We start from the raw sequence: 22831 nt of genomic DNA on the forward strand, positions 1-22831 counted from the left end.
CAAGATGGGAGCATCCCGCACCGCCAAAAAACAAAAAGAACATGGCGTACCGTGTGGTTGGCGCATACCGAAAGGCATTTTTGGGTGTTTTTTGTTAAAAAGGAGAAAGGTGGACACATTTAGTGTCCAAAGAGGGGGGAAGGAAGAAGAAGAGAAGAACAAGAAAAAGAAGAACAAGAAAAGGGGAGGTTGGGAAGGGGAAAAAAAGGGGGGGGGGGGCTTCTGTAGGGGTTGACAGTAATAGGAACCGAGCTTCCAGAACTAAGTACCTTCAGATAGTTAAGAAAATGTTAAACATTCATCCGAATAATGAAACATGTCCCAATGCAGCCAGTGCTTGTTGTGTTCCTCTGTCTTATCCCTGAGGACTGCAGTGAGGTGTTCCATCCGTTGGATATCGTTCACCCTGGCAAACCGCTGTGTTATAAGGGGTGGGGTTTGTTGTTTCCACATACTGGGGATACATGCCCTAGGGTGCAGTCACTGATTCTTGTTCCAAAGACACTCAAAGTTTGTGCACCAGTTGACCACTCTTTCCTTATGTACTGCTATACAATATAAGGCGGAGTCTGGGAGTCCGATGCCACCCCTGAGCTTAGATCTTTGCAAGAGTGCCCGCTCACACTTTTTCTAATTGGATTGGGTAAAAGTTGTGTGAATCTCATGTGAAAACATTTATAAATAGTCCCCTATGCGTATGGCCACTTTCGGAAGTAGAAATAGGAACTTATCTTTCAAGGTAAGGGGAAAAGGCTTACAGATATAGCTGGAGAGCCAGCTTTGAAGAGATACATTTTGATGGACTATACAAACCGCTTGATTGGTGGGGTTAGTCCTAGGAGAAGGAGTTTTAGGAAGAGGGGAATCTTAGATTTTCTGCCTAAGCTTGTTGTATGTTTGTTCTGGGTCCCTGGAATATACTGAAGACACTGGGTTAGTTTGACAGCAAGGCAGATTGTCAGATGGATGCCATTAGTACCTTTCTATATGTTACTCTCAGAAAAGATTTCTTTTTAAAGTAGAAAGATTTTTTGCTGGGCATCTGAAAATTATTTAGCACCCCATCCCTTATATAAGCATAGCACATCAAAGATCAAATGGTTGGGATTTTAAAGGTGCAAAGATACAACAACAGAAGTAGAAAAATAAACAAATTTATTTAGAGAGCATTAAAAACTATATAAAGACATAAAAATGTCAGATATGATCATACAATACATAGACAGATGCAGACTGATTGGATCTTTACATGTTTCGCCATACCAATGGCTTCTTCAGGAGAATTATTAACAGGCACTGATAGAAATCTTTTCTATTTTTTGACTCTTTAGTGATCATATGTACAGTGCCTGATAATAATTCTCCTGAAGAAGCCATCGGTATGGCGAAACATGTAGAGATCTAATCAGTCTGCATCTGTCTATGTATTGTATGATCATATCGGACATTTTTATGTCTTTATATCATTTTTAATGCTCTCTAAATAAATTTGTATATTTTTCTACTTCTGTTGTTGTATCTTTGCACCTTTTAATTAAAATCCCAACCCTTTGATCTTTGATGTGCTTTCTTTTTAAAGTAGTTTGATAGGGGTTGGACAGGAAAAGCTGAAGCTGGGGTAAGAGCAGTGCTAGATTTAGACTTTGGGGGGGCCTCAACAAAGAAATTAAATTATATGACAGGATTCAGGACACAGTAAAAACTCACTGGTTAGGAGTCGACGTCCCTACTACACTCAGTGCAAGACGCCAAAGGAAGGAAGGTCTTCTACTCTCTGCCGACACTCTGCTATGTCATTCTGCCCAAATTCTGATCCAGTGCCACGCCTATCCTGAATTCGACCAATCTTGTCATTTCAGGTAAAATTTGCTAACAAAGTTTTACCATATTGGAGATTGTGGAGTGTTGAATTTACCCCTTGACCTAGTCAGTGTCAAGCCGGGGAGTTGAGCTTCTCTCTCATGTTTCTCACTGCGATAAATTACATAGTTACATAGTTAGTCTGGTTGAAAAAAGACACAAGTCCATCCAGTTCAACCAATGTCAGGGCTGTAGTCTGGCACATTTTTCTAACTTTTTCCTTGTCCAACTAACTTGTCACTCATAAACAAGGCAATAAATTCCCTTGACACAGTCATGTTAAGACAAACCTCTCAAATAGTAAGTTGAAATGTAAAACATCTACCAGAAGCCCTCATCTCTCTCTCTGCCTCTGAAATCAGGCATAAAGGGGTTGTAAAGTCACAAGGTTTCTTATCTTAATGCATTCTGTGCATTAAGATGAAAAGCCTTCTGTGTGCAGCAGCCCCCCTTAATACTTACCTGAGCCCCATCTCTGTCCAGCGATGTCCTTGAGTGTCTTGCCTGTCCAGAACTCTCCCTCCTGATTGGCTGAGACACAGCAGCAGTGCCATTGGCTCCCGCTGCTGTCAATTAGCCAATCAGGAGAGGGGGGGTGGTTGCACCGACGTACCATGTCTGAATGGACACACGGAGCTGCAGCTTGGCTTGGGTGCCCCCAGAGAAAGCTGTTTGCTGTGGGGGCACTCAACAGGAGGGAGGGGCCAGGAGCACAGAAGAGGGACCTGAGAAGAGGAGGATCCGGGCTGCTCTGTGCAAATCCACTGCAACAGAGCAGGTAAGTATAACATGTTTGTTGTTTTTTATTTAAAAAAAAATGAGACTTTACAATCACTTTAACTGTTCTGTATCCTGACACTCACACGCGCTTTAATTTTTTTTTAATAATAAAACTAATTTATTAATTATTAAAATTTTTTTTTAAAAGGAAGTATGGTGCCCCCTCTGTCAGGGGGGCTCAGGGCAATTGCTCTTTTTGCCCCCTTATAAATCCAGCATTGGGTAGGAGAGATTGGGATGAAGAGGGGTCCAAATATGGCACAGAGGTGATGTGGCAGAAGTAGTTCTTATATGTGTATTTGTGTAAGTATAGAATATTAACTTGTCTGACAAGCGTTCCAGGGTTCAAGAGAGGTAGTGTAAAGAAAGCAGATGACAATATAACAGTGAGATTCTAGGCCATTAAAGACTGGGTCAGAGTGATTGAGGGAAGCAACCTAACCCAAGACGTTACTGTGGTTTCTGCTTTAGGATCAATGATTGCCCAACAAGGGCAGTTACAGCTTCTCTTGCTGACCTCCGTTTGAAAATACTAGTTCCCAGTTGTAGGGTTTAGTATATTCACAGATCTGGAACAAGCATGCAGCCTGTTTTGGTTCAGTGAAGCCAAAGCACTGAAGCCAGAGAACCAGCATTGCATTCAGGCCACAAACAGAATGGCAGCCCCCACCTTTTTTTTCTCATATCACCACCTTTAAAGGGGATCTGTCAAGCAAAGGAGACAAGGAGACATGCATCAGTTCACTAATATGACAAAGTAGAATGTTTTTACGAAGCCTTTCAAGGTCCAGAGTGCTGTTGTAATGTAATACCATTTTTGACATGGGCATAGCCGTGCAGGGTCCAGTCACAATACAATGCAGTGACATACCTCCCAACTTTCTGAGACCGAAATGAGGGACACCTATCCGCAAAAGTATGCAGGCATAGGACACACCCCCTGCCACGCCCCCTTAAAGGAGAATTGTACAAAAAAAAATCCAAGATTGGTTAAACTTACAAGTGCTTTTTTACCACTACTATTCCTTTATATTGGCTTTTGGAATTTACAAATGCAGCAATTTAGAAATCAGATGAAAGGTTTAGTGCTGGAAAACACTTTTTGATAGATAAAAAGTGCATTTTATACACAACTATGTAGATCAGACCAAAATGAGGGACAAATGAGGAGGAATGAGGGACAGAGGGGCATTGCCCTAAATCAGGGACAGTCCCTCGAAATCAGGGACATTTGGGAGCTATGCGGTGATCCTGGACTGTGGTGTTTTCTGCAAAGGCTTTAGAGATTGTAAGAAAAGCTGCTGATTGTCTCTGCTGAATACTTAGCAATGGCAGCGTGAATTTAAAAAAAAAGAAAAAAACTAATTTTGCCGTGTTGTAGTGTGCTCCACAAAACCGCAAGACCAACCCATTCCATCATCTCCATCATCGTCTCTCCATTCCATCATCTCCCATGCGAGACAGGTTCTCTTGCTCGGATATCACTGACAAAAGTGACCACACCTGACATGTAGGAACTATTTTAAGATCATTGTCTTCTCACTGTCAAAGCACAGATGGAATAATGATTCATATTTGGAGCTGCTACACATTAAGATCTAAGAAATGGTTGCTAAGAGACTTTTTTTTAATAAGTAAGCAGGCCATTATTGGCAAATCACTCAATAGCAGCAGGAGCAAGCTCAAGCATATATTTCGGAGGAGGATACCGGAGGCAGGGAATAGTCAGGGATGAGATGAGCACTATCAGCCAGGACTGGGAGAAGAGCTGAAGGTAATTACGCTGCTGCTTGAATTCTGTATGTGTCAGTGTGTTATCCTGTCAATCCAAGCGGCAGCAGGACCCCTCTGCCCGTTTTCACAGCTGCCTCTAACAAATTATTTCCAGGGTTGTTCTCTGTTGTAGCAGTTTGGCGCTAATTTATTACTTGTGATTGCAGAATTCTGATTCTTAAATTAATTTAGAAGTGCTTCGTCCACGATACACTTAACAAATTAAGAGGTAATTAAGTGAAAGCTTCCTCTGCTTGTATTAAGAAGCAGGGTTTATACTATTGGGTTCCGCAGTCTTATTTCTCATTCCTGCATTCTTGCGCTTCGCTTCATGTGTGCTGAGAGTTACGCAATGTGTGGGCTGCAGTTGAAACTGATTTTTCTTTTCTTATTTTCAGCATAGAGCTGCAAGTCAGATGCAGGTCTAATAAAAAAAATGACCTGCTGGTTCTAAGAATCATTTTGTTTTTCTGAGGAAACTGTGGAATGTTATGTTTGGGGCAGTTTTTCTTGCTGTGGTCAGTGTGATAGCAATCAGGAAAAAAATGACAACTTTTACACGCACATAGACCGAAATTAGCCATTCTTGCAGGGCTTACGTGTGTTGGTCTGAGGTCACCTAAAATAGATTATTTAAATCGTGCATAGAAGCTGGTAGGTTGAGTGACACGTTGGGGGAGTTTTACTAAAACTGGTGCACACAGAATCTGGTATAGCTGTGCATAGTAACCAGTCAGCTACCAGGTTTTATTGTCAAAGCTTAATTGAACAAGCTGAAGTTAGAAGCTGATTGGTTACTATGCAGAGCTGCACCAGTTTTAGTAAATCTTGGCCACTGGTTCCTTTTTATTTCTTAGGGACCCCAACAGTGATCTCCTCACAGTGGTCTCTACCTCGAATTCAGTGGACTCACTCCCCCTGCGTCGCTCTCAATGATATAAAATAATTAGAAGACCAAACATGGAGAGTAAGACCCTGTTATAATGACTTCTGCAGGTAGGTGGGACTGGGTTTTCATGCGTAAAGCTGTAACTGCGGAAGTTACTAGGATACACAAGGAGCTGATAGCAGTTCCCCCGTAGCAGTTCCTTCTTAAGATTTCCAAGGAGCTGATGACAGTTCCCCCATAGAAATTCCTTTCTAAGATATACAAGGAGCTGGTGGCAGTACCAGGAGCTAATGGCAGTTCCCCATAGAAGTTCCTTCCTATGATATACAGGGAGCTAATGGCAGTAACTCCATAGAAGTAGGTATACAGGGAGCTAATGGCAGTAATTCCATAGAAGTACCTTCCTAAGATATACAAGGAGCTGATGGCAGTACCAGGAGCTAATGGCAGTTCCCCCATAGAAGTTCCTTCCTATGATATACAAGGTGCTAATGGCAGTAACCCCATAGAAGTACCTTCCTAAGATATACAAGGAGCTGATGGCAGTACCAGGAGCTAATGGCAGTTCCCCCATAGAAGTTCCTTCCTATGATATACAAGGTGCTAATGGCAGTAACCCCATAGAAGTACCTTCCTAAGGTATACAAGGAGCTGATGGCAGTACCAGGAGCTAATGGCAGTTCCCCCATAGAAGTTCCTTCCTATGATATACAAGGTGCTAATGGCAGTAACCCCATAGAAGTACCTTCCTAAGATATACAAGGAGCTGATGGCAGTACCAGGAGCTAATGGCAGTTCCCCCATAGAAGTTCCTTCCTATGATATACAAGGTGCTAATGGCAGTAACCCCATAGAAGTACCTTCCTAAGGTATACAAGGAGCTGATGGCAGTACCAGGAGCTAATGAGAGTTCTCCATAGAAGTTCCTTCCTATGATATACAAGGTGCTAATGGCAGTTCCCTCATAGAAGTACCTTCCTAAGATGCACAGGAAGCTGATGGCAGTTCCCCCATAGAGGTTCCTTTCTAAGATATACAAGTAACTGATGGCAGTTCCCCCATAGAGGTTCATTTCTAAGATATACAAGTAACTGATGGCAGTTCCCCCATAGAAGTTCCTTCCTAAGATTTATGAGGAGTTAATGACAGTTCCCCCATAGATATTCCATCCTAAGATAAACAAGGAGTTAATGGCAGTTCTCCCATAGAAGTTCCCTCTTAAGATATACAAGGAACTAATGGCAGTTCCCCTATAGAAGTTCATTCCTAAGATATAGAAGGAGCTGATGGCAGTTCCCCCATACACATTCCTTACTAAGGTATACAAAGAGCTGATAGCAGTTCGCCCATAGACATTCTTTTCTTAAAATATACAAGGATCTGATGGCAGTTCCCCTAGCTGGCATCCTTGAAAGATTGAACAGATTTTGTGGACTGACAGGAGTTCGTTTGCCCACCAAGAGGCAGATGTAAAAACTGGTGGACAGAATGTAGGAACTCCACTTTCTCTACACACTGAATGTTCGGTTCACAAAACTTACACACTGAGATTAGGAACTTTACTTAATAAAAAGTGAATTATTTTCAGTTGAGTCCAATCAGATCTGGGAAACACTTATATGGCTGAAAAAAGATCTCCACCTTGTGTTGAAGGTTTTAGCATCAAGCTTGTACCATGTGTGCTTTTTGTGACGGAGGCATTTTGCAACTGCAGCAATACATCAATTAGAAGACATTGCAGCTTTGTTGGAAAGAACAGGACTTCTTGGAGCCATATGATTGACTATTTATGTGACTTATGTCAGCATTTCTCACCTGCCCTTGGCTGCTGTAGTATAGTATATGGTTAGGGTAATACATCACTTAAGGACATATCTTTGTGTCATTTTTCTGACTTTCTGAAATTACTGTTTCGTCCCATGAGCATTTAAAGGTCAAAACTGAAAATGAAGCCTTGAAAGGCATAGAGGGAACACATCCTATCTGCTCAGGGTTTAGCATACAGTCCACTCAGTCCCTTTTTGTGTCGTTAAAGCGATAGTAAACCGCATCAAAGTAGAAAAAAAATTGGGCCCTGGGCAGTTTCATTTATAATTATGTCAGACTTGCCTGAAAACAAAGCCCCCCAATGTCACAGCTGAAGGCGCTTCCATCAGCACTGGGCTTCGGCGATATGAATGGCCGAGCCTGCGATGACGTAACTGTTTACGCTACGGGTATGCCGTTCCTTCAGAGCACATGCGCCGGTGACGTCACCGGCTGCATCTAAAGTAAATATCCCCTAAACAATGCACGTCTAGGAGATATTTACTGTACCCTATAGGTAAGCCTTATTAAAGGCTTACCTATAGATAAACCTCATACGTGGGAGTTTACGCCCACTTTAATATCAGAATCTGAGAGCCTCTTTTACTTATTTGGTTATGATTCAGATAAAATATTCTGAAACACATCAACTTTAGGATTTTTGCCGCGTCTCATGACAATACAGAAAGTCCGTTGTAACAGATTTGTAGTACCAAGATTACTGCAGACAGGGACATATGCCCCATCCCACCATATCAGGAGTGAGCAACCTAGGCTAGGACATGAAGTGTGTAAGTGGCAAGGATAACCAGGTGAAAATGAAGTAAAAAATCTGGACTAGTAATCTAATGCAACCAAAACATCTAAGGACAGATACTCCACAATATAGGTAATTTTTGCTCATTAGTTTGGTTCATTTTTTGGAGTGATAAAGTGGGGATTTTCTGACTCCAACCGTTTTATTAGTGACTTCTCCCTTGCTGAGACCTCTATGCCTGGACTGTATAAGCAGATACAATCACTGCGGAAAGCGGTGGCGGCTGGTGTTCCATTTTTTTTGGGGGTGGGGGGGGGGCGGCGGCAAACAAACTATGATGCCACAAACCCCCCGAGCCCACCCCTTGTTGAAGCTAGTTGGATCCTCAGGATGTAATCATGTGCTTCAAAAAAAATAAAACCCATTGAAACTCATGCATCTGGCGCCCTGCATGTAGATTAGGGGGGGCGGCCAGTCTTTATCAGATAGCTTTTCTCACCCAAGAAGATCTTTATTGAATGCAGCAGGTTACAGCAGACAACAGGATGTGGCAGATGATTGAAAAGACGGTTTTTGCAAGTCAAAACATGGAAATGGATGCAAGCAAATTACATGAGGCCTTAGAGAGAAGTGGCCATCTTTATCCCAACAAGACCGTGTGAAGGAATAGGAAATACATCACAAAAAATGGGAGGGAACACCGAAAAAAGGTGGTGCAATAACCAAAACAACCACAAGGTGGCAATATATTAACCAACTGTACAGAGGTCTATAACAATGACTTAGGGAATTAACTATATAAATCCTCAGTTCACAGTAATATGAACATAAACCATGACTATGCAATGTATTATACTCTCATACAACAAGTGTAACAGCACAGGGGATATCCACTTTTCTTCCTCTATAGGACACTGTATTGCATTTTGTTTAGTCCATAGAAGTTTACTGTATGGTTCATTTTCTAGTCCATGTAGTAAATTCTTCATGTTATCGATAAAGTATTAAGCTGTGTTGCAGAGATTCTGCATTGCAGAGATTCAGATGGCAAGAACCCATCTCAACCCCCTCCCACTTTATCACATAAAGGGTATCTACGGTCAAAATGTAAAATCAGATATTCATTTTGATAGTGTGTTTTCAATTATTTCTAGCCAACTCTTAATAATCTGGACAAACTTTAAGTTTACAAATGTACTTTATGAAGTGCTCCACACATTTACTTCTTTGAATACTGTGACATGTATTCACTTTGCCTTGTTGATAGGCGCCACTGTGTCACAGAAGTCACAGAGCCTGCCCTCTGAACTACAGAGGTGCTGTGCAGAGGGGTTTCAAGGAGTGGAGTCAGTACAGGAATCACTGCTTGCAGGCAGCAAGGTACTATGGTTAGGGCTGGAGTGGAGGCAGTGGTGAACCGTGTACTGTGGGCGCATGGGCGCCATCCCCCCCATCCATGCGCTCGGCCTCTTTTAGGACGCTGGATGCATGGTTTCCTGGGGGCGGGAGAGGTTGGTACTTTTTGAAGCACCTGATTAGAGCCAGAGGCTCTATTAGGTTTCAAAATAGGGTGGGCTCGGGGCGCAGAGAGTGCGCCCTGATCCCACCCAATTGTGTGACGATAGCAAATTAATTTTCGCTATTTTCACACTAACCTTCCTCCCTGCCAATCAGGAGGCAGGGCGTCAGACCTGTTTCCTGATTGGCCAAACGCCAGACCACCCTATTGGATGCCTGGCGCTTAGGAAGAGAAGCGGAGGAGACACACGCTGAAGCCGAGGTTGCCACCGCTCTGGTGGACTGAGAGGAGCTGCTGCCCGGCAGTAAGTGCCAGGGGGTCTGTCAGAGCCGCCCGTGGGTGGGGGTGGGTTGGGGATGCTGCCAGAGCCGCGAGCCCCGCGAGTGGGTGGGGGGTCGGTGGTCACAAGTGGCTGCATATAATGGGCACAAGTGGCTGCATATGATGGGCGCAAGTGGCTGCATTGATGGGCACAGTGAGGCTGCATTTGATGGGCACAGTGAGGCTGCATTTGATGGGCACAGTGAGGCTGCAATTAACGGGGGGGGTTGGTTTCAGTATTTTTCAGTTTGTTTGCGCCCCCCGCAAAAATTTTGAGCACCAGCCGCCACTGGTGGTGAAGAATGGGTGAAAGGAAATAAGGAGCAAAGGTTTGGTGGGAGTAAGCATTTAACCATATGGTGCAGAGACGGGGAGGGTTGGGTGTTGTAGGAACCGATGGAGAGACGCAGAAGGGTTCCACAGTTGGAAACGGGGGAGAGATGGTTATGCAGTTGAAGAACGTTGCAAAGAAGTTGAGTGGGGTTGCACAGATATAGAGTGTTGAGTGGCTGCACAATTGAAAAGGGGTGAATAGTTTAGGAGGCCTGCAGTGAAGTGGAGATGGGTTGCACAGTTGAAGAGAATCTTGGTAAGATAAAGATTGGTTACAAAGTTGGAGAAGGGTGCAGAGGAGTGGAGATATATCCACAGGTGGAGAGGGTTCTAGCTGGTATATACTATTTGTGTCACCAAACACAAGACACCAATGTATATGACCTGTATGCAAAGAATTTCATGGAGCACATCATGGAGCACATCATGGAGCACATCATGGAGCACATCATGGAGTTTGCAGAAGGAATAAATGTCACTGAACCAGCTAAATAGAACTGAGAGTTAGCGATCCAAGCAGATGTTAGGAAATAAAACAAACATTTCAACATTTAACGCTGTCAGGCCATTCTCTGATGTTGCAGGCTGTGGTTCATTGAGGGAGCTCATTATCCCCCGATTCAATGCTTTCTGCCAGAGTGTTTTTTTTTTTAACTTGAAGCCTTGATTAGCACTTGTGGGCCGTCACAATGGGAAAATGTCATGTGAATATCAAATCATTTACAGGGCTGAATGGAAACCAACAAGGATTCACTGTCAAGTTGACAAAATATGTCTGATTAGTATTATGAACTGTGTATTTGTCAATGTATAATACCAGTGACAATTCAATGAAGGCTCGGCTGGAAAATACATGTGTGTGTTTGCACATGTAATGATGCTTTACCATAACAATTATCAGGACCCCCAGGGTTTTTTTTTTTGTTGTTGCTTATTTTGCAAGGAAAAAAAAAACATAGTACTTTAGTTATAGGTAGACTCTGTTTAGGTTATTGGTGTGAAGTTTTAAAGTAATTTATTATATCTGCTGTGAATTTTTTTTTTCACTCGTAATACATTTCTTATACAGATCTCCAAATGCTCCCTCTAGTGGTAACCTGTATGTCTTTCTTGCTTTGAGATAATTAGAATCCGGATTCATTTAGCTGCACTACCAAGCAGAAAAGAGCCTTCATGCACATAAATAGAGCAAACATGGTTGCCATCATATACAGTTATCATTGTAACTGTGGAAAGAAAAAACAACAGATTAACTTGTTACGAATCAAAAAATGAATTCACTTACCTGTACATAAATATTCTACAGTATGTGTAGGGTTGCCACCTTTTCTTCCAGTCAAACCCGAACACTTTAGCGGCGCACAGAATTTTTTTTTATAGTATAAACTGTACATATATTTTGCTATTAAATAACATTTCTAATCTATGAAGTTAATAACAAGAGTCACCCTTTACATCTGGATCCACAGAGTTCCCCTTTTACATCTGAACTCACAGAGTTCCCTTTCACTGTAAGAAGGGGACTCTGCAGACTCTGATGTAAGGGAGATCTCCAGGGGCCTATAATATAAGGGATGCTCTACGAACCTTGATTTATGGGGGAACACTGATAACTCTGATGTATGGAGAAGACTCTGATGTAGGGGGAAACACTGTGGCCTCTGGTGTAAAGGGGAACTCTGATGTAAGGGGTGCTCTGAGAACCCTGATTTGCCTTAGTGTACTTACTCAGAGGCAGGAGAGAGAAGAGGGGAGACTTCAGTCACAGACAGGGATAGGTGGTGAGCTCACTCGCTCCTTGGCAGTCAGCGCCTCTCATCTAGATGTATCTGAGGCTGTTGGACTTCAATCCCCAGCGCTATGCCTCAGAAAAGGAAAGTTGGGGCAGGAAATTTGGAGTGTGCCACAGAGCAGTAGGGGTGGGGGGGAAGAGGTGCAGATTGAGCCCTCTCTCCTCTCCCGTCTGTGTGTGTGTGTGTGTTTGGGGGGGCGGGGTTTGTTAATGCTGGCTTTAGGTGTTGTGAAAGAGTAACACACTCTCAGCTTAGACAACTGCATCCAGCAACCTTGCTGGGAAGCCATAGTCCAGTCTAAATAATGTGTCCGGGTTTCAGGCAGTCTGAAACCCGGATGCCTGATTCCAAACCCGAACTCTCCTTGACAGGTGACAACCCTAAGTATGTGCCCTTAATTTTCTTCATTCAGCTATGTCTTCCGGCTGCCAGCACAGTAGAGCGTAGCAACAGTAGGTGACAAAGGTAAAAGATGACTCAAATCGTTGTTCTGCTGTTGTCACATGGGTTTCCTGCCTTTTTTTTTCCCCCCCCGCACCTGAACCGCATAGCATGTTCACACTCATGCATTCCAAATCTGGAAATCACACTGTGCGTGCTGTTTCAGGGTGCCGTTGATATAACATTGACACCTGTGGCCGATTGCTTGGACGCCGTGCGATTGCAATGTGGATCTTTTCTTCTAAGATTGCCCTGTATTTGGCTCCATCCATCTTCCCATCAACTCTGACCAGCTTCCCTGCCCTTGCTGATGAAAAGCATCCCCACAATGATGCTGCCACCACCATGTTTCACAGTGGGGATGGTGTGTTCAGGATGATGTGCAGTGTTAGTTTTCTGCCACACATAGCGTTTTGCTTTTAGGTCAAAAAGTTCACTTTTGATCTCATCTGACCAGAGCATCTTCTTCCACGTTTGCTGTGTCCTCCACATGGCTTCTCACAAACTGTAAACGGGACTTCTTATGGCTTTCTTTCAACAATGGCTTTCTTCTTGCCACTTTTCCATAAAGACCAGATTTGTGGAGTGCACGACTAATAGTTGTCCTGTGGACAGAATCTCCCACCTGAGCTGTGGATCTTAAATGGAGCAATTACATGGAAATAGAAACCGCCTTTGCGTTGTATACAGTTTTACCATAAAAGTAATGTATCAAAACATCTATTATACTTAACCTCCCTGGCGGTTTTCCCGAGTGTGGCTCGGGGTTAAAATTCAGTACCATTAGCGGTAACCCCGAGCCACACTCGGGATCGCATTGCAGGATCCTGGGGCGGCGTTACTTACCTTGTCCCCGGGATCCTGCGATGTCCCCCGCAGTGTCCGAGGGCTCCGTCCTCCTCCGAAGCCTCTCCGTGCCAGGCTCCGTTCCCTGCGAGCGGCGCGACGCACGGGGGCGGAGCCTGGCGGCAAATTAAAAAAAAAGTAAAAATCATAACACATACAGTACTGTAATCTTACAGATTACAGTACTGTATGAAATGATTTCACATCCCTTTTGTCCCCAGTGCTTTGTACCATGCCCTGCATGCAGTTTTACATGATATACACTGTTCTTTCTGCCTGGAAACTGGAGATTGTCCATAGCAACCAAAAAGTGTCCCTTTACGTCAAAAGTGGCTTTAGACCAGCTAGAAAACAGCGATAGTAAATTAGAACACTTGCAGAATTGAGCGATAGTGAATTGTGGGGAAATTTATTTTATTACTATTTTTTTTTTTTTTTTTTAATTATTTATTTTTATTTATTATATTATAATTTATGTTTTTGTGTTTCAAACTTTATCATACCCGGGATATCTACTAGACTCTGGTTTGGACAGATTTAAGTGTGTTATTGTTAAGATTTACAGACCTACAATATAAAACGCCAAATTTCCATGCAAAATAATTGTACCGCTTTCAGCACCTAAAATCCGAAATAATCATACCGCCAGGGAGGTTAATAAATTGTTAACCAGCTAACAAAAACGTATTCTACTTTTTCTGTATATGCAACACTTTAAACTTCCCATGGTATTTGGATATATGGCTTGGTATAAAAATAATAAAGCTGTTTATTTTATAAAACAAAAAAAAAAAGCTTTTCGTTAATCATATATTTTACTGTTGCAGGTTGCTATAATTGCTGGAAATTTTGAGCTTGCTGAGTTCATTAAAAACCATAAGGAAACTGATATTGGTAAGTAAGCAAAATCAGAAGTTGCATGGCTGTTCGTAATCTTGACTAGTGCAGTAATGGCCGAAGTAACATATTCACCTTACCCTAGAGTCCCTTCAATGAAATACTACATGTGCTAAAAATTGGATTTGGGGAAATATAATTGCTACATAAGCCATTTTTTTTGGATTTATTGATATTAAAAATTAACTTTCCGTTTCAATCTCTGGACAGGGTGATTTTCTAAAAGTGTCAATTTAAAAGCGCTTCCTTGCAATATGGCAAAATGGCCCCGAAATCTAATTTAATAGTCTGTGTGATTGGTTTACCTCTTTTTCCATAAGTCAGCACTGAGATGCAAGTCCTACTTCAGGCATCCTATCGATAGGAGTTACGTTTTTGGTGAAATACTGGATGAGGGCCTCTTTACATCTGCCTGTTTTGTTAACTTGTGCTAAAGCAGCCCAATCATTTTGAAGGATCTGCCAGCCACAGCGAAGGAACAAAAACTGGACCTATACTCTTTTAGTTCCATGAAGTTTTATTGAGAATTTTTCAAGCAAACCGATATACAACCATTCATCTAGACATTGGACAGATAGTAAATCACAGTATTCTTTTAAACCCATTGCACCACAATGCACAATATGTACTTTTTGGTGCACTGCGGTGCATCAGCATCCACTGTTCTGTGCATCCTGAGCCCTAAGAGTCCCTAAAGTTACATGAACCCGCTAGTTTGCCTAGCCTGGCCCAAATACAGGTTTGCATGAATTTATGTAAAAGCCAGCTCAAGCAAAGTATCTAACTTTTAACGCTTGCAGTAAAAGTGTGTGTAGGCATTTGTGAGATATACTATTGCAATGTGTGTTGATTTGATATTTCCATACCAATATGTAAAATAAAGAAGAACCCATCCCCACACAGAGTCAATTTTGCTTTCATTGCCATTCTACTTTGTCTCCTGGGTTGAGCTCAAATAGCATAGTCTGCCTAGCGAACCCAGCATTGTACTGCTGTGATCCCCTGATCCCTCACTGCATGCCAGGTCCTACGCTTTCTTCGTCTTCTTTTCTGTCTATTCAGGGTTCACACAGCTGGCCCCTAAGTTTCACACCTTCAGGTCCTCCCTCTTTCTTTCGCACTCTGTAAGTTGCTGCCCCATAAGACATCAAACATGGATATCCCATGAGAGGGAAAAAAAAACAATTTGTTGATTATATACCAAAGCTGCACCTAAAATTAGTGGAAAACTATTAACAATACAATATATATATATATATAGAGAGAGAGAGAGAGAGAGAGAGAGAGAGAGAGAGAGAGAGAGCGCAAAGGAAACAATACCAAAATCAAATATCAAATTAATAATATACACTGTGTATCTAAATAAATAAAGTGCACAATAAAATAAACCATCAGAAATGTCCATAATAATCCGTAATAAGCATATGTGAACAAATCTTTTTGTGTATGCTCCCAACACCGTGAAAAATAAAATGCACAGGTGCTTCAGTAAACTTAAAGTACTTCACCCGAAGTGATAACAAAATGTGCTCACCGGATCGCCTCGGCCACACAGTGACCTCAAAGCATCACTAATGGGAAGGACTCCTTGGTTCAATGCTGTAGCTCCTTTATGCATCCCTTTCCAATCAAGCAATCATATATGGAGGAAGCTGGATCCCAATCCACTTTGCAGGCATTCAAATGTAGATGTCTTCACCTTTATAACATCTCTCCACTGCATATATCAACTTGCATCAAGTAGGTCTGTGAAATAGCTCCCCAACAAAGAGCCACAGAAGGCAGGATATAGTGTAATAACGCTTTATATTTTATTGCTTAAAAAGAGCACTTACATAGTCCAGCATGAAATCACAAAAAGTCAGTTCAGGGGGAAGCAGAAACCGGTCCAACGCCGGTATAAAACTCGCAATGTGTGTGGTGCATCTCAGCTGTGCAAGCAATAGTATAGGGCTCCTATGATTGTAAGCATCAGGCCTGACCTCTATGCATTTCACTCTAGAGCACGCGTCATCTGAATATCCCATGAGGCTGCTGGAGTGGGGTACACATCATTTTCACATATAGGAGAATGGAGGTAGAGGGTGAGCTGGACCAGAAAATAATACTAGAATAATAATAAAAATAAAAGTTTTAAAAATCATCAATTTTTTTAAATTATTGTGGAGTGGAGGGGGAGGGTTCAGACAATGCAAAGTGCTTTAGGGCATTAAAGGCCCACTTTAGGACTGTGATGAGTGAATCGATTCATAAATTATGTGAACTAGGCTGCAGATTGTTTGATTTGTCCGAATCTTTTGGTTCATGAATTTCGATTGCCTGGATTCGTGAACTGGATGATACTTCATAGATCTGCATGTAAATATTCAAGCAAATCTAAAATGTGATAAATGTAGATTTTCCTGATCTTATTTCTTATTGCAAGGTTTAGAGATTGCTGAGGTGTCTTTGGTCAGCTTGCTGCATACTTATTGATGAGGACCCCTGAGCTCTCCCAAAAGTCTGCAGTTTTATGCCCTGTACACACGATCACACATTCCGACAACAAAATCCATCAGATTTTTTCCAACGGATGTTGGCTCAAACTTGTCTTGCATACACACAGTCACCCAAAGTTGGTCGGAAATTCCGAACGTCAAGAACGTGGTGACGTACGACGAGCCGAGAAAAATTAAGTTCTATAGCCAGTGCAGCTCTTCTGCTTGACTCTGAACATGCGTGGCACCTTGCGTCGGAATTGTCTACACACGATCGGAATTTACGCTAACAGATTTTGTTGTCGGAAAATTTTAGATCCAGCTCTCAAACTTTTGTCGGAAATTCCGATGAAAAAAGTCAGATGGAGCCTACACACGGTCAGAATTTCCGACAACAAGCTCCGATCAAACATTTTCCGTCAAAGTCCGACAGTGTGTACAGGGCATTAGGCTGTATTCAGGCCTTTACATCGCAGAACCATTTATTTGGGCACATCCCCAACATACTACAATGAAATCTGCATTTTAGTGCACCACAACATCAAGACATACCTCCCAACATTTTGAGATGGGAATGAGGGACTCCTACTGGCAAATGTATGTAGGCATAGGACACGCCCCCTGCCACACCCCCTTAAAGGAGAATTAACCAAAAAAAAGGTTAATTTCATTCACAAGGGCATTTTTTTTACCACTACTATTCCTTTATATTGGCTTTTAAAATGTACAAATGCAGCAATTTAGAAATTAGATGAAAACTTTAGCACTGAGAAACACTTTTTGAAAGATAAAAAGTGAATTTTATATACAACTATATAGATCAGATCAAAATGAGGGACAAATGAGGGGGGATGAGGGACAGAGGAACATTGCTCCAAATCAGGGACAGTCCCTCGAAATCAGGGACAGTTGGGAGCTATGCCAAGATGTGAACTATCTGTGCATTGTGGAGTTCTGCAAAAAGGGTTTGTTTGTGGGGTATTCAAAATAAATGAACTAAACTGAGTAAATGCACTGCCTTTAGGCCCCATTTACATGGATGCAAAAGGGGGAAATAAAAATAAGGGTCTGCGTTTTTTCCTTCTTCCTGCCCACCCTCCTAAACCCCTCCATGGTAGCTGGAGGGGATTGCACACATGCCGTGGCTGCAGCAGTTTTATCTTGCCATGTTGAGTTTGACAGGTGCCACACACTGAAGTCAATGGAATTGTACCACAACAATATGTCAAATGTTTGGTTCACTGTTGGGGAGCTGACAAACCAATGCAAAATCTCCCTTCAGCTGTAAAAAAAACAAAAAAACAAAAATGCATTCAAGTGGCAGCCGTATTACCTCTTGAACACCTGGAATCCGCCTCTGTACTGCCCTCTGAAAAGTGTTTCACCGTGGATCGCTTCTCTGAGGGGTAGTAGAGACTGCTATCTATGTAAATGAGGCCTTACTGCAGCACATGTTAATGAATATTAACATGCACATCATACCACATTGCAAAGGTCTGAATCCAATTTGAATCTACTCATCTAGAGAATGGTACCCCCTTCTGTCTGCCTTTGCTACTTTTATTGCAAGCAACTCAGTGCATCGCTGTAGTAAATTGTAGTTAAAAATGGGAACATAGCATAGCTGTTACCCATAGTGACTGGCCAGTTTATTTCATTATCCTACAGAAAATGATTGCTCGCTATGGGCAGCAACTTTGCTTTCTTTTTTCATTTAGTTCTCTTGTTCTATATCTGAATTAAAAATATTTACAAATTGCATGCAGTTCACTGAGGATGCCAATAGGGGGTGCCCAGCTATGGATAAATAAACACACTGGGGAGTTAAATACAAGCACGATTATAGATGGCTTCAGTACATTTCTTTTAATTCTGGTAACTGGTTGGTGCAACATAGCATTATGTTCATTTGGCATTTTCATCATAGCACTGTGCCAAAGCAAATGTTTTACTTGTTGTTGTTTTGGTGTAGAATAGCTACTAATTCTGCTGTGCCTAAACAGGGAAGAATTCTTCCACACTGAATGAAGAGGCTGGAATATGTTCATTACAGATAGTGCTCGGTTCTCCCTAATGAAAATGCATGTTTAGCTGAGCGGGCACCATCAAAGGAATACCTCCTAGCCAGCCCTAAAAGAATTCTAAAATATATATATATATATATAATGTACATATATTCTGCTTTTCTCTTACTGAAAACAAATTATACTCATGTATTTAAGGCAGCGGAGGCAAAGATGCAGCATTTCCCTGTATAATATTTGACTACGCATTGTTTTCTATCAGCAGTTATTTCATTTAAATTTATTTACACATTATTCACAATTTTCTAAGCCAGGTTAGGACCAGTAAAACAAGAAAATATGCTTTATAAGATTGATGATCCAAGCGGGGGGGAGTTGCTTTGAGCATCAAAGGTTGTTTGAATATAGAATCCAGTCCTGATTATCATTTAATGTTGAAGCCTAACTCCAGCCAAAACTTTTTATCTTAATAGTACAGTACGAGCAGGGTCGTCTTTCACCACTTAGGCCCAGAACCATTTGGCTGGCCAAAGACCAGAGCACTTTTTGCGATTCGGCACTGCGTCGCTTTAACTGACAATTACGCGGTCGTGCGACGTGGCTCCCAAACAAAATTGACGTCTTTTTTTTCTCACAAATAGAGCTTTCTTTTGGTGGTATTTGATCACCTCTGTGGTTTTTATTTTTTGTGCTATAAACAAAAAAATAGTGACAATTTTGAAAAAAACGCATTATTTTTTACTTTTTCCTATAATAAATATCCCCAAAAAAATATAAAAAAATTTTTTTTTCCTCAGTTTAGGCTGATGCGTATTCTTCTACATATTTTTGGTAAAAAAAACGCAATAAGCGTTTATTGATTGGTTTGCGCAAAAGTTATAGCATCTACAAAATACGGGATAGTTTTATGACATTTTTATTAATCATTTTTTTTTACTAGTAATGGCGGTGATCATCGATTTTTATCATGACTGCGAAATTATGGCGGACAGATCGGACACTTTTGGCACGATTTTGGGATCATTCACATTTTATAAAGAGATCAGTGCAATTAAAAATGCATTGATTACTGTGTAAATGTGACTGGCAGTGAAGGGGTTAACCACTAGGTGGCGCTGTACGAGTTAACTGTGTCCTTGGGAGTGACTCTAACTGTGGGGGGGGGAGGGGCTGTGTGTGACACGACACTGATCACCGCTCCCGATTACAGGGAGCGATGATCAGTGTCCTTTCACTAGGCAGAACAGGGAAATGCTTGTTTACATCAGCATTTCCCCGTTCTTCCTCTCCATGAGACGATCGCGGGTATCCCCGCGAACATTGAGTCCGCGGGACCCGCGATCACGCTCACGGAGCTCCCAGCGGGCGCCCACACCCTCAAGCAACCTCTTAAAGGGCAACGTACAGGTACGTGATTCTGCCTGTACGTGCCCTTCTGCCGCAGTATATCAGCGTGAGGTGGTTGGGAAGCGGTTAACGCAGGGCAAAAGGGGCAGCTGTCCCGGGCCCAATCATTGTTGTGGGAACCAAAGCAGCTGCCCCTTGAGCCCACACTGCCCGCAAATAGTTGATTCGGGAGGGCCGAAGAAAATGTTTGCCCGGGGTCCAATCGATATTAAAGATGGCCCTGAGTACGGAACACATGATATGTAGTCCTAGACGATGGGTTATATGCCACTACCTTCAGGTGATTAGACAATAGCAAAAGTTTTGATGGAAACACACACCCCAGTGCACCCTCATATAACCCTCTTAGACCTCTCCTTTGGAGAAGTTTCATAAACCATTCTTTTTATTTTTTCATCACTACTTCGACTGACTCTTCAATCAAGATCCAACTGTTTATCGCCTCAGGGCACACTGGTAGTTTCCGGATCGTTTGCCCTTAATGTACATCTTGAAAAGTGTAACCGGAGCCCACATTAGAGGGGCCAGCCTGTGATTTTTGCTTCGGTCAATGGATCCTGCGTTCAGTGCTCTCCTTGACATGTGGTGTAATATTTAGTTTAGTTAGCGGCAGAGTGTTATACAGGTACAGGGCCATGGCCTATTCCTATGGCACCCACACTCTGAAGACTCCTTCAGGAGTATGCCCATTGTGATAGGTGCCGTTTGGAAATCTGCAGCGTGGATAAGGTAAGACAGAATTTCCCTGTAATTGTGGCCATGTTCTGTTTTGTGGGTTGTTATTTCACTTAGTGTGTTATCCCCTATGTAAATATCTCTGCTACACTGGCAGGAGGTAACCTATACTTTATTAGGTGGGTTTTTTCACACACAATATTGCTGCTTGGTTGAGGACATAGTTGAACAGCCATGGCCAAAAGTTTTGAGACTGACACAAATATTAATTTTCACATAGTCTCCTGCTTCGGTATTTTTAGATCTTTTTTGTCAGATGTTACTATGGTATAGTGAAGTATAATTACAAGCCTCCCCAAATGCTCATTGCTGTGTATGTACATGTGTGTGTGTGTATATATATGTGAAGCTGGAGGGGATAACACTGCCAGGCTCTGAGGAAGAATGTATCCCTTCGAAACGCGTCAGCCGGCAGTGGCCCTTGATACCCCCTGTGTACCATCTGGCGTCTGTCTGTCAGTCAATCAATTGTCGCCATCTGGAGATCGTTTGTATTTGCAAACTTTTTTCCACGTGTTTGTGAGTAGTATTTTTCCCTTTAGGTGTGGTGACAGGGTCACATTAAAGTACAAATAATATTACTCCCCTCTCTTGCTGCCCCTGGGGCAGAACTCTATTCCAGTTCAAATAATTCCTTGACTGAAAATTCTTCAGCAAGTGGAAATCTCTTGGTCCCTGCAATGCTCTGTGATTCCTCCTGCCGACCTCCAGAGGACACAGTGGTGATGCGGGAGTTGGTGGGAGGAACCACTGACAGTGGTTGCAGCTACCAGACTGAAGGAAGGACACAAGGAAGGGAAGGGAGTGCTGCTCACCCCTATTGGTCAAGACAAAAAAAGGAAAAGGTTCCCCAAGTGGGGTTTTTAGGCAGCACAAAGAAAGGTGGTAGGCCAATATATGTAAAAATAGATTAATTTTATTATACAAAAATAGCTTCAACACACTGGTTAAAAAATGAGCTCCAATACAGAGTGTTTACAAATCTCATGACACTCAGCACATACAATGTAAGCACGTAAGGACCTTCCCCTGGGATTGGAGGCTGCAGCGTTGATGTCATGGGATCTCTAGGGGAAAGTGAACAGGCAATCTTTTGATTTTAAGGGGACCTCTTTTACTGAAAGCTTCTCGCATAGGACACTCATCACTGGGTAATTATGTCATGTCAATATATGGTATACCTGTTTTGAAATCTATATAATTAATTATTATTTTTTTGACATATGCACCTTTGTTGTACAATTTTAGCAGATTGACCTTTGAAGAAGACCTGGAACTTATAGGTCGAAACGCGTCAGGTCTACATTTCTAACACTGTCAATACATGTACAATGTTGTTATGATTACGTGCTTACATTGTATGTGCTGAGTGTCATGAGATTTGTAAACACTCTGTATTGGAGCTCATTTTTTAACCAGTGTGTTGAAGCTATTTTTGTATAATAAAATTAATCTATTTTTACATATATTGGCCTACCACCTTTCTTTGTGCTGCCTAAAAACCCCACTTGGGGAACCTTTTCCTTTTTTTGCAGCTACCAGACTGCCCATTTCAAATTCAGACAGGTGGTCTTTGCACCACATGATATCACATACACTTTAAATATTAGGTTACTCTGCATAAGGATTGACTGGCATCTGTTCCCTAAATGCAGAGTTGGTACAGGTCACATGACCCAACAAGTGCAAATCAGGTCAAATAATCTGTCTGATGATCCCTTGCTGATCGGAACCGAGGTGGATGACATGTCTGTGTCCACTCAGCAGACCCGGACAGAGCCCCCTCTGCTCTATGGGTGGCCAGGTGTACACGGACTCCACTGTCTGTTTACATCTAACTGCCCTCTGATCTGATTCGTATACACAGAGGAGAACAGATCCCCTTCTGTTTGTTTTTAGTGGATGGGATCGGAGGTAGGCGGACACAAGTCTGTCTACATCTGCCGGTCCTTGGTGAATGGGCTGTCTGATCAGGTCTGCCTGAAAAACTGACAGGTGGACCTTATCGAAATGGTTGTGTGAAAGGGACCTCAATGCCATCATGCTGCAATTTTAGGAACCACTCTGCTATCTCTGGTGCAGGTAATAAATCCTAATTTACTGCCTTTAGCCCCTCTGGATGTTTTTACTACCCTGTTTCCCCGAAAATAAGACCTAGCGTAATTGTCGGTGA

The 22831-nt window shown here is 42.2% G+C and overlaps 1 protein-coding gene across 9 annotated transcripts in view; it reads left to right on the top strand.

Moving 5' to 3' along the window:
• Positions 1-22831, top strand: part of SHANK2 (SH3 and multiple ankyrin repeat domains 2) — a 951897-nt gene that overhangs the window by 375194 nt on the left and 553872 nt on the right. For all 9 annotated transcript variants that reach the window (XM_073604227.1, XM_073604226.1, XM_073604228.1 and 6 more), the window contains exon 10: positions 13946-14012. In XM_073604227.1, coding sequence (XP_073460328.1) covers positions 13946-14012 — 67 coding nt within the window. The remainder of the gene's footprint in view (positions 1-13945; positions 14013-22831) is intronic.

Source organism: Aquarana catesbeiana, linkage group LG11, assembly GCF_042186555.1.
Source record: "Aquarana catesbeiana isolate 2022-GZ linkage group LG11, ASM4218655v1, whole genome shotgun sequence".
NCBI lineage: Eukaryota > Metazoa > Chordata > Amphibia > Anura > Ranidae > Aquarana > Aquarana catesbeiana.